The sequence below is a fragment of the Macaca nemestrina genome, chromosome 4, assembly GCF_043159975.1.
Source record: "Macaca nemestrina isolate mMacNem1 chromosome 4, mMacNem.hap1, whole genome shotgun sequence".
Taxonomy (NCBI): domain Eukaryota; kingdom Metazoa; phylum Chordata; class Mammalia; order Primates; family Cercopithecidae; genus Macaca; species Macaca nemestrina.
In genome coordinates this window covers 187,487,554-187,498,498 of record NC_092128.1, presented here as the reverse complement: position 1 = coordinate 187,498,498, position 10,945 = coordinate 187,487,554, and the positions used below count along the sequence as shown (strand labels likewise).

Genomic DNA, 10,945 nt, shown 5'->3' with positions numbered 1-10,945 from the left:
GTGGGATGAATTGTCTTTCTGTATATTTTGAACTATAAAAATAATATAAATTTGAGCATGGCCTGGTTCCTCCAGAGGTATAGGATCTGGTCCTATAGGATGGAAGTACATTGAGAGAGAGAGAGAGAGAGAGAGAGAGAATGGGGGCCTCTGTTTCCATCTGGGACAAAGTAGCTGTGTCAGACATATACTCCTGCTGAGAACAACCTGAAAAGCTGAACAAAATGTTTTAAAAATGATTCCTTAAAAGCTCTCATAAAAGAGCTGTTGAAAAAACTAAAGGTAATAGAATGACATCTTTAAAGGGCTGAAAGAAAATCACTGCAAGCCTAGAATTCTAGACCAGGAAGAACATTGTTCAAAGGTGAAAGTGAAACAAAACATTTCTGGATAATAACTGAGCAAATTGAACATGAGCAGACCCACATTACAGTAACTGTGAACGGGAATTTTTCAGGCAGGATGACTGAAAGATAAAAATGCAGGAAAGAACCAGGAGGATCTGAAAGGGTAATATTATTATATTTATAATGTCTTGTGGGGTCTAAACTACAAGCAGAGAAGTAATGCATGATGACATTAACAATAAAAGGTGAGAAGGATAAATGGAGTGAAAGTTTTCTAAGGTTTCAGGATTGCTTTGGAAGTGGTAGAAATGCTGATGTATGAATGCTGACACTTGAATAATCTAAGAATGTGTGCTATAATCTCTAAAGTGACCACTGAAGAGATAGCAAAAACTATGTACAAACAATAATGTTAGAAGTAAGGCTCAGAGTCGTAAGGAAAAATGGGCACTTAGACAAAGGATTTCTCAGCAAAGCAAATTTACTTCTGTGCAGAAGGGTGTTTCCCATATGGCTGGTTGCCACGAGAGCACACAGAACAAAAGACACTAGAAGTTTTTATTCCTAACAAGACTCCTGCCCCGTGTCCTTTCCCCATTGGCTGCAGTTGGACTGCACAATTTAAACTAGACCCGACTGGCTAAACATTTAAACTTTCTTAGATAAGGTGGATGCATAATGGGAGACATGGGAGAGGAGGAAGGGGTCATCTATGGCAAACTGGAGAGCCAGTCTTTTCCTAAACACGGAATGGAATGTGAGCTGGTGCTGATAACACCACTGATGCTGTGGCATGCCTGGGCATGTAGTAAAGTCAGAAAGTAGAAAAGGAGAAGAAAGAGAGGGGGCGGGGTACTAGGAATTAAAGAATAAAAGGTTGAGCACACTGTTTGAAGAGAAGCCTTGCCATATCTTATGAATAATGAATAGAACAGAAGAAGGAAAATAAATAATAAAAAATACTTGATTAATCCAAAATAGACAGGAAGTGATTTTTAAAAGAATCATTAAAATTTGGGACAAATAGAAATTGTACAATCAGATGGTAGATAGGTATAAACTAAATATCAGTCAGTAAGTTAAAGTATCAGATATTCCAATTAAAATATATTGTTGATCTGAATAAAAAATAGAAAACCTAACAGCTACATGCTGCTTACCAGATACAGAACCTGAATACAAGAGTACAGAGACCAGGCGCCGTGGCTGCTGCCTGTAATCCCAGCACTGTGAGAGCCTAGGGCAGTCGGATCACCTGAGGTCAGGAGTTCGAGACTAGCCTGGCCAACATGGTATAAAGCCCCATCTCTACTAAAAATACAAAATTAGCTGGGCATGGTGGTGGGCACCAGTAATCTCAGCTACTTGGGAGGCTGAGGCAGGAGAATCGCTTGAACCCATGAGGTGGAAGTTGCAGTGAGCTGAGATCGCACTACTGCCCTCCAGCCTGGGTGACAAGAGTGATACTCCATAAAAAAAAAAAAAAAAAAGAGAGAGAGAAAAAGAAAAAGAGCACAGAAAGCTTGAAAGTAACAAAATGGAAGAAAATACACCATGCAAACACTAACTAAAATGCTGGCGTGACTTATGAATATCAGAAAAAGTAGATTTTAGAGCAATAGAGATGAAGAAAGAAATGTATAAAGCTAAAAGAGTCAACCTACCAGGAAGATGTAACAATTCTAAATTTGGATGTATCTAATTACATAGCTTGAAACATAAAATTAAAAAATTAAAATAAAAACTGTTTTTTAATTTTTTAACTGACAGCTAAAAGTAGAAATAGAGAAAAGGGAAAATCATAGTGGGGGATGTTAATACACCTGTCGATAATGGTAGGAAAGGAAAGAAAAATCATCTCAGAGTAGAAAGGGCTATTCTAAGTTTTGAGTAAAACACGGAAGCCATCTAAAAAACCGATAAAACTAATTACATAAGAATTTTTAAATTGCAGGAGAGAAAACATCATAAACCAAGTCGAAAGACAAACAACAATATGGGAAACACATTTCCTATTCATATATCAGAGAAAGGGCTAATTTACTTAATATCCAAAGAGCTCCCACAAGTTAAGATCAATAATAGCAACATAACAGAAAATGAGCAAAGGATACAGAGGGACAACTGAAAGAAATATACATGGTTCTTAAATGTGAAAACATGCTCGGCCCCATTTAAAATGAGATAAAACAAATTTCATGGCCATATATCATTTTTTATATTGGAAAAAATGGAAACCATTGATGTTCCCGCTACGGGTTGGTGAGGGTGTGGGCAGACCACCCAGATGACTCGCTGCTGCTGGGCTGAGGATGGTTCCACAGCTTTGGCTGGCAGTTTGCTGCTATGCATCAAAATTCAAAATCTCATGCCTTTGAGCCTGAATCACTAGGCTGACATCCTGTAGATACTCCTGGGTGGATACACGGTATGTGCAAAGGTATCACAGCCATGAGATTGTCCAGACAGTGGGAAACAGACTCTAGGGTGGCCCCACATCCCTCACCTCCTGGTGGTCATTGGCTGTGTGCCCCACACCCCTTGAGTGTGGGTGGGCCTGTGACATGTGTATAGACACAAGGAGCACAGAGACGTGATGGGACGTGCATGATCCCATTACGTAAGGTCGTAATGCTCATCTTGGGAGGAATCTGTCTCCCTGGCTGGCTGTGAAGAAGCCAGCACATTGTGAGCTGCCCATTGAGGCCACATGGAAAGAGATGGTGGCAGCCTCCGGTTGACAGCTGGTGAGAAACTGAGGCACTTAGTCCAAGAAGCTGCAAGTAACTGAGTTCTGCTAACAATCACATGAGCTTGGAAGTGGATCCTTCTCCAATTGAACCTTCAGATGAGACACTCTGATACGGCCCTACAGAGACCCCAATTTAACTGTGCCTGGACTCCTGACCCACAGAAACTGAGATGATAAATGTGTGTTATTTGAACCCACTAAGCTTGTGGTACTTCATTACATGCAATGGAAAATGAACACACAGACCAACATGGAATTCTATGCAGCTGTAAACAAGAGAGAGATCATGATGTATGCATAGGAAAGAAGCTCCATGTTTACAAAAACATAGTAGGTAGAGTATGACATAATTTGTATTTTAAAAATTTATGTATACAGAGGCATTATATGTATGTATGTGTATGTACCTATCTGTTGACAATATGCATAACAGAATGAGGTGATGTTTTGCTTTCCTGTCTCAGCTCGCATATGGTAAACAGGTGTCCTTGTTACGTTCTCCTCAGTGCCGCGCGTTCCTCCCTGATGCTGCGATCTTGTTGTTTAAAGTGTCCCAATACAGTGCTGCTGTGCTGCTCGGTGTCCGGAGCTCAGAAGGCTCCAGCACGTCTTACAGAGAAAACACATGTGTTCAACCAACTTCATTCAGGCTCTATGGGGCCGTTGGCTGTGAGTTCAGTGTTGATAAATCAACTATATAGATTCAATAAGGTGTCTTTAGACGGAAGCACTCATAAGACATGTCTATGCATTGATTGGTTGATGAGAATGTTGTGATCAGAGGCTCATGAGACCATAATCCTGTGCTTCTTCCTGTAGGAGCACTGGTTCAGTATTTGGTTATTCGCTGCTGGTGGAGACTTTATAGAACAGAACCTCTGGGAATAATGAGAAGGAGTTGTGTGTGTGTGTGTGTGTGTGTGTGTGTGTGTGTGTGTGTGCATATATGGAAGAGGCAGACAGTTGTGTGTATGTGTGCATACACGGAAGAGGCAGACAGACAGAGACAGACAGAGACAGAGAGAGACAGAGAGAAAGAGAATAAATGGGTGAAAGTAGCTGCTTCCTGAGAGGAGAATTGAGTGACTGCTTGTGTTCACTTAAAAAAATCACAATCTGGCCAGGTGCAATGGCTTAGGCCTGTAATCCTAGCATGTTTGGGAGGCCAAGGTAGGTGGATCACTTGAGGTCAGGAGTTTGAGACCAGCCTGGTTTCACCAACATGGTGAAACCCTGTCTCTACTAAAAATACAAAAATTAGCCAGGCATGGTGGCTTATGCCTGTAATCCCAGCTACTCAGGAGACTGAGGCAGGAGAATTGCTGGAACCGGGTGGTGGAGGCTGCAGTGAGCTGAGATTGTACCACTGCACTCCAGCCTGGGCAACAGATTGAGACTCCATCTCAAAAAAATCACAGATCTGTAAGTTTGGAAGAAAAGAGGAGACTTTGTTTCTTCTACAGGGGCACAGCCTGCAAGAAGGCCATCCTGCAGGCTGGGAAGCACAGCTCTGGCCAAGACCAGGGCCAGGAGGAGGCACTTCAGAACGGGAGGGGCTGGGGCAGGAGCTCCACGCTGACCAGGTTGGCTAAATACACGTGTGCAATAGGTTATGGAGGAATAGTGAATATTCATGAAGGAGGAAACGAACAAACATGCATGTAACATACAACCTGTTTTCACTCTGGGGTTGTGAGAAACACGGTCACCCGTCCAAATCCAAAGAATGGAAGTAGAGGCGTGAGGAACAGTGAAAGTGAGACTCTAATGACGGTCTTACAAGACCAGGTGTCTGATGGGCAGGCACATCCAGCACAGTTTCAACAAGCAATTTATCCCCTAGCGTGCAGGTCCCTCCCCTGTTCCTCGCAGCCTGAGTCCTGTGGGGTCGCAGTCTTCCCGGACGTCACCTAGGTTTCATTATCCCCTTATAAGGTTACAGCTTATCCCCTTCCCCACTTTACGTTTTGATTTCTCAATGGCAAAAGTTTCTTTCCTTTTATGGGTTAACCGTCCCCCACTTTTGCTTCCTCCCCTCTGACTTCTGTGAGTCTTATCACTCTTCCCAGATGTCTGTACCGTGTGGCTTGTCACATCTGCAAGGGAGCTGCCTGGACTTGCCAGGGCCTGTTTTCTGAATATGGACCACTTAAAATGTATTTCTTGGCCGGGCGCGGTGGCTCACGCCTGTAATCCCAGTGCTTTAGGAGGCCGAGGTGGGTGGATCACAAGGTCAGGAGATTGAGACCATCCTGGCTAACACGGTGAAATCCCATCTCTACTAAAAATACAAAAAATTAGCCGGGCGTGGTGGCGGGCGCCTGTAGTCCCAGCTACTCGGGAGGCTGAGGCAGGAGAATGGCGTAAACCCGGGAGGCGGAGCTTGCAGTGAGCCCAGATTGCGCCACTGCACTCCAGCCTGGGAGACAGAGCGAGACTCCGTATTAAAAAAAAAAAAAAAAAAGGACTTCCTGTAGGGTGGAATCTTAACACGTCAGTGTGTCTCAATGAGGCTGTAAACCTCGGAGGTCTTCTCAGGACACAAAGGCACTCAAGAGGCAGCTTCTGTGAATCAGCTGGAGCCGGTCCACGGTCTGGGTCCCTTATCAGGAGGAGGCTCCTGAAGTCAGTCTCCCGCCCAATCAGAGCTGTGGTCATGGCTGTGGGACGTGGTCAGTTGGCGTCTGCAGGTGGATGGGCCGTGGTCGTTTGAATCTTGCTCATCCTCATGGCGGGGCCAGTGCGTGTTTAGCCGCTGGAGAAAAGGCAGCAGCCGTGGTGTGAGAGCAGAGTCCGTCCTCTCAGTGTAGGGTACTCAGCTCGACCCTTGCCTGGTGTGGCCTGAGGTCCTGTTTGTAATTTGATATCTTGTTGTCACAGAGTCTGTTCTGTGGGTCTTACCGTCTCTATTTTAACTTTAATACGGGGCAGTGTTGGTGTCTAAACCCTAAAGGGAGGGGGTGTAACGCGGCGTGTCTGACCTCCCTCCCTGTCATGGCCAGGAACACAGTGTTTCAGGGGTCCCCATGACCAAGATGGGGTCCATTTAGTCAGTTGAGGGGCTTTGGCTTTATGTTTGGTTTACACTGGCAATAAGGTTGCAGTGAGATCAATGTGCCTTGGACCCATTTTGTGTCTTCCGTGCGGGTTCTTTGGACAGATGTCCCTTAATTTTAAGGTGGTGACACTAAGAGGCCTGGCACAGGGCTTGGAAGACAGGGCTGGGAAATGGGCCCCGCAGGAGGCTGGGTGGGGACTGACGGGCTGCCTCGGAGAAGCAGAGCACACAGAGGAGCCACCCTAGGCGGGGACGAGGGCTGCTGACCGCCACCGCTCAGCCTGGTTACACTGCAGGTTCAGAACCCAAAACCACAGCCCAGGAGGATGTCATGCTGTCTAAGCAGGGAGGGGCCGAGCCCACCGTCCTTGCCTGGAACACACAGGTCCTGCTGCCTCCGAAACACAAGGACAAGGTGGGCACGAAACAGGGCAGGAGGTGCAGAGGCTGTGGGGATGAGAAGTCGTCCAGAGCTCAGAGGCAAGAGGTCTGGGCACAGGTACAGCTGCCCCCGCATGGCCCCGGGCAGGTCAATGAAGGCTGCTGGGAACCAGGTTGTCCCTCAGAAGACGGCCACAGTCCTGCGTCCCATGATGGGGGAAGGACCACGCTGGATGAGGAGTTTCCACCACAAGAACACTTCCTAAGGCCAGCTGCCTGCAGAGGGAGTCTGTGTCCCGGGACTGCTGGGGCCAGGACTGGACAATGCCCCTGCCTGTAGCTTTCCCAGCTGCCAGAACCCAGCTTGGACCAGGCCCACCCCAGCTCCTGCCCCCAGGGATCCACGTGGGATGGGACACAGCCCAGATGTGACGGGAGATTTATGAGCTGGGCCACATCATAGGCAAACAAACACCCCTAATCCCGGCAGACTCCAGCTTTCAGCAACACGGAAGGGGAAGCTGTGGGCCCGGTGACAACAAGGCCAGGGGGAATAAAAGCCCGAGAACCCCAGCACCTCACAGGCTCACTCCCTCATTCGCTCACTCCCTCACCCTCCGCCAGTTCACCCCCAGCATGGCCGCGTCCACCACGTCCATCTGCTCCAGCAACATGAGCTATGGCAGCCGCGTCTGCCTTCCTGGTCCCTGTGACTCTTGCTCTGACTCCTGGCAGGTGGACGACTGCCCAGAGAGCTGCTGTGAGCCCCCCTGCTGCACCCCCAGCTGCTGCACCCTGGCCCCCTGCCTGACCCTGGTCTGCACCCCAGTGAGCTGTGTGTCCAGCCCCTGCTGCCAGGCGGTCTGTGAGGCCAGCCCCTGCCAATCAGGCTGCACCAGCTCCTGCACACCCTCGTGCTGCCAGCAGTCTAGCTGCCAGCCAGCCTGCTGCACCTCCTCCTCCTGCCAGCAGTCCTGCTGTGTGCCCGTCTGCTGCAAGCCTGTGTGCTGTGTGCCCACCTGTTCTGAGGATTCCTCTTTATGCTGCCAGCAATCTAGCTGCCAGCCAGCCTGCTGCACCTCCTCCCCCTGCCAGCAGGCCTGCTGTGGGCCTGTCTGCTGCAAGCCCGTCTGCTCTGGGGCTTCCACTTCATGCTGCCAGCAGTCTAGCTGCCAGCCAGCTTGCTGCACCACCTCCTGCTGCAGACCCTCCTCCTCCGTGTCCCTCCTCTGCCGCCCCGTGTGCAGGTCCACCTGCTGCGTGCCCGTCTCCTCCTGCCAGACCAGCTGCTGCTACCCGGCCTCCTGCGTGTCCCTCCTCTGCCGCCCCACGTGCTCCCGCCCGGCCTGCTACAGCCTCTGCTCTGGCCAGAAGTCCAGCTGCTGATGGCGCTGAATGTCATCCAGAGTCCCTTCCCACCTGGGGCTGACCTCCAAGGGGTCCCAGCCAGCTCCTCCCTCTCTGGCATTGACACCCTGAGAATATGGGGCAGGCTCTTTGTCTCAGGGACCAAGATGCTCCCCCAGTCCTTCCCAGATGCTGGCTGCACGGGGGACCCCAGCTGCTCCCCCAGACCCAAGTTCTGCAGAATTGACCCCAGCAGGCCTGGTTCCACCCTGGGCAGTGCCCCTCTGAGTTCTAATAAAGCCACCTCTGTCTCACACCAACCTCTGTCCTGTCTGTGGACCCCCGGGGGGCACAGGGTGAGGTGGGAAGTGATGCCACCCCTGACTGCAGGGACAGTCCTGACCCCCAGCAGGCCTGGTTCCACCCTGGGCAGCGCCCCTCTGAGTCCTAGGAAAGCTGCCTCTGTCTCTGTCGACCTTCGATCCTGTCTGTGGACCCCGAGGGGCGTGGGATGAGGCAGGAAGCAATGCGCCTGGTGCTGGCCTCTGTGAACCCTGAAGGCCAGGCTCCCTCTTAGCCCCGTGGGCCCCCAACCCCAGCACGTGACACTCTAGCCCATCTTAGGGAAGCTGCCTCTGGAACCAAGGCCAGGAGTTTTGGGACAAAGTGGACCCTGGCAGCAGCTCTGGGCCCCTGAGCCACATTCACCCTCCCCAGCTCCATGGCTGCCCCCCAGGACCGGGGTAGCCCACCCGGGGCCTGGCTCCACCCAGCAGCCTCACCGGTCCTGTTACCCCTGGGGAGACCAGCTATGGACCACAGTGCCCGTCCCTGCAGCCCTCGTCTCCTCCACAGTAAGACGTGGGACAGCCCCTCCCCCAGGACTTGAGCCCAGAAGCCTGGGGTTCTTCATGGGGTTCTTGAATACCCATTGCTCAGGCATCGCTGGCGAGAGCACAGATGGGCAGGGACCATGGCACCCACTAACCAAGCCTGTGGCCCCCCTGCCCCATGCAGCCTCGCCTAGAGATTCAGGGTCCTGGCTCCCTCCTGGTCCCGTGGTCCTGAACTCTGACCCTGAGGACCCTGTCCCCACACCCCCAGCCTCCCAGGTCTCTCCCAAATAGCCCTTAGCTCTGCCTGCCACCTTCTGCTCTGGCACTCAGACGTGGTACCGGATGCCGCGGTGGGCGAGTGTTACGAGCCGCCACACTCTTTCTGCCTGGTTGCTGTGCGCATTTAAGAGCCCAGGTCTGGCTACTGCCCCAGCAAATGACCCTTGCATGTCAATGCCAGAGGCCTCCAGCCCCAGCACCAGGACCTCCCGGAGTCCCACCCGACAGAGTTCACTGTGGTCAGCACAGCCACCTCCCTCACTCCCCTGGAGGCAGACCACCCAGGACAGACCACCCAGCAGCAGCCGTTCCCCGGGCCGGAGGCCAAACTGACACAGCCTCGTCCACCTCTTTAGAAGCAAAGCCAGGTCCCCATGAAGGGACAAATGAGGGCCTCCAGGGACAGAGATGTTTGCTTCCCGCCCTGGTTCTCCGGGTAGCTGGCGGGGGCGGAGCCTTCATCCTAGGGCTCCAGGGCCATCCTGGGGAGGGGCTCCCCACATATGCATGTCTGAGTCCCACCCGCCTCACTGTGCCCACTGATGGCCACAGGGTCAGAACAGAGAGCCGGGAAGAGGGCCCGGGGCTGGCTCTCTGACCTCCTCCATGTTTGTCATTGTCCCCACCTGCCCTCGTCCGAGGCTCTGACAGGACCCAGCCTGTCTGGCCATCCCCAGGGAGGACACCTCCTGGTGTCCAGGTCTCACCTCTGACCCCTGCTCTGGGTCCTCATTCAATGTGTCTTCTGCTTCATCAGAGCTTCAACCCCAAGTGAAAGCACCTTGGAAAACCGTCCTTCAAAATGGTCACTCACGAAGTGACCCTGTGATCCTGCCACTCCAGTTCTAGGCATCTACCCCAGAGGAATGAAACAAATGTCCACACACAGATTTGTGCACCCATGTATACAGCACCACTGACAGCAGCCAAAGACTGGTGTACCCATGTACACAGCATGACTAACAGTAGCCAAGAAGCGGAAAGAGCCTAAATGTCCATCAGAGGACAACGCAAAACACAGCCCATCCGCACAAGCAAACTGTGGCCCATTCCCTTGGGGAATATTATTCAGCCATGAAAAGGAATCCAATACTGACGCAGGCTACAACATGCATGAGCCTTGAAAGCATGATGCTCAGTGAGAGCCCACATGTGGTGACATTCTATTTGGGTTTTTTTATTTTATATTTTTATTTTATATTTTATTTAGGTTATTGGGGAACAGGTGGTGTTTGGTTACATGGATTAGTAATTTAGTGGTGATTTGTGAGATTGTGGTGCACCCATCATTTGAGCAGTATACACTGCATCCTATTTGTAGTTTTTTATCCCTCACCCCCTTCCCACCCTTTCCCCCTGAGTCCCCAAAGTCCATTGTGTCATTCTTATGCCTTTATATCCTCATAGCTTAGCTCCCACTTATGAGTGAAAACATATGATGTTTGGTTTTCCATTCCTGAGTTACTTCACTTAGAATAATAATTTCCAATCTCATCCAGATTTCTGTGAATGCCATTAATTCATTTATTTTTATTACTGAGTAGTATTCTATTTTATATATATATATATATATATATATATATATATATATATATATATATATATATCTCAGTTTCTTTATCCACTCGTTGATGGGAATTTGGGTTGGTTCCACATTTTTACAATTGCGAATTGTGCTGCTGTAAACATGTGTGTGTAAGTATCTTTTTTGTATAATGACTTCTTTTCCTCTGGGTAGATACCCAGTAGTGGATTTGCTGGATCAAATGGTATTTTAGTTCTTTAAGGAATCTCCATACTGTTTTCCACAGTGGTTGTACTCATTTAAATTCCCACCAGGAGTGTAGAAGTGTTCCCTTGTCACCACATCCTTGCCACCATCTATTCTTTTTTGATTTTTTGATTATGGCCATTCTTGCAAGAGTAAGGTGGTATCCCATTGTGG

The 10,945-nt window shown here is 49.9% G+C and overlaps 1 protein-coding gene across 1 annotated transcript; it reads left to right on the top strand.

Annotated features, from left to right (window-relative positions):
• The first annotated feature begins 5,551 nt into the window (after positions 1–5,551).
• LOC105472523 (keratin-associated protein 10-3-like) lies at positions 5,552–8,706 on the top strand. The gene has a single exon (XM_011725867.3). The coding sequence runs from the start codon at positions 7,175–7,177 to the stop codon at positions 7,922–7,924; it is 750 nt and encodes a 249-aa protein (XP_011724169.1). The 5' UTR covers positions 5,552–7,174; the 3' UTR covers positions 7,925–8,706.
• The last annotated feature ends 2,239 nt before the right edge of the window (positions 8,707–10,945 follow it).

Coding starts and splice junctions, on each gene's coding strand:
- LOC105472523 (XM_011725867.3), top strand. CDS start 7,175: ATGGCCGCGTCCACCACGTCCATCTGCTCCAGCAACATGAGCTATGGC.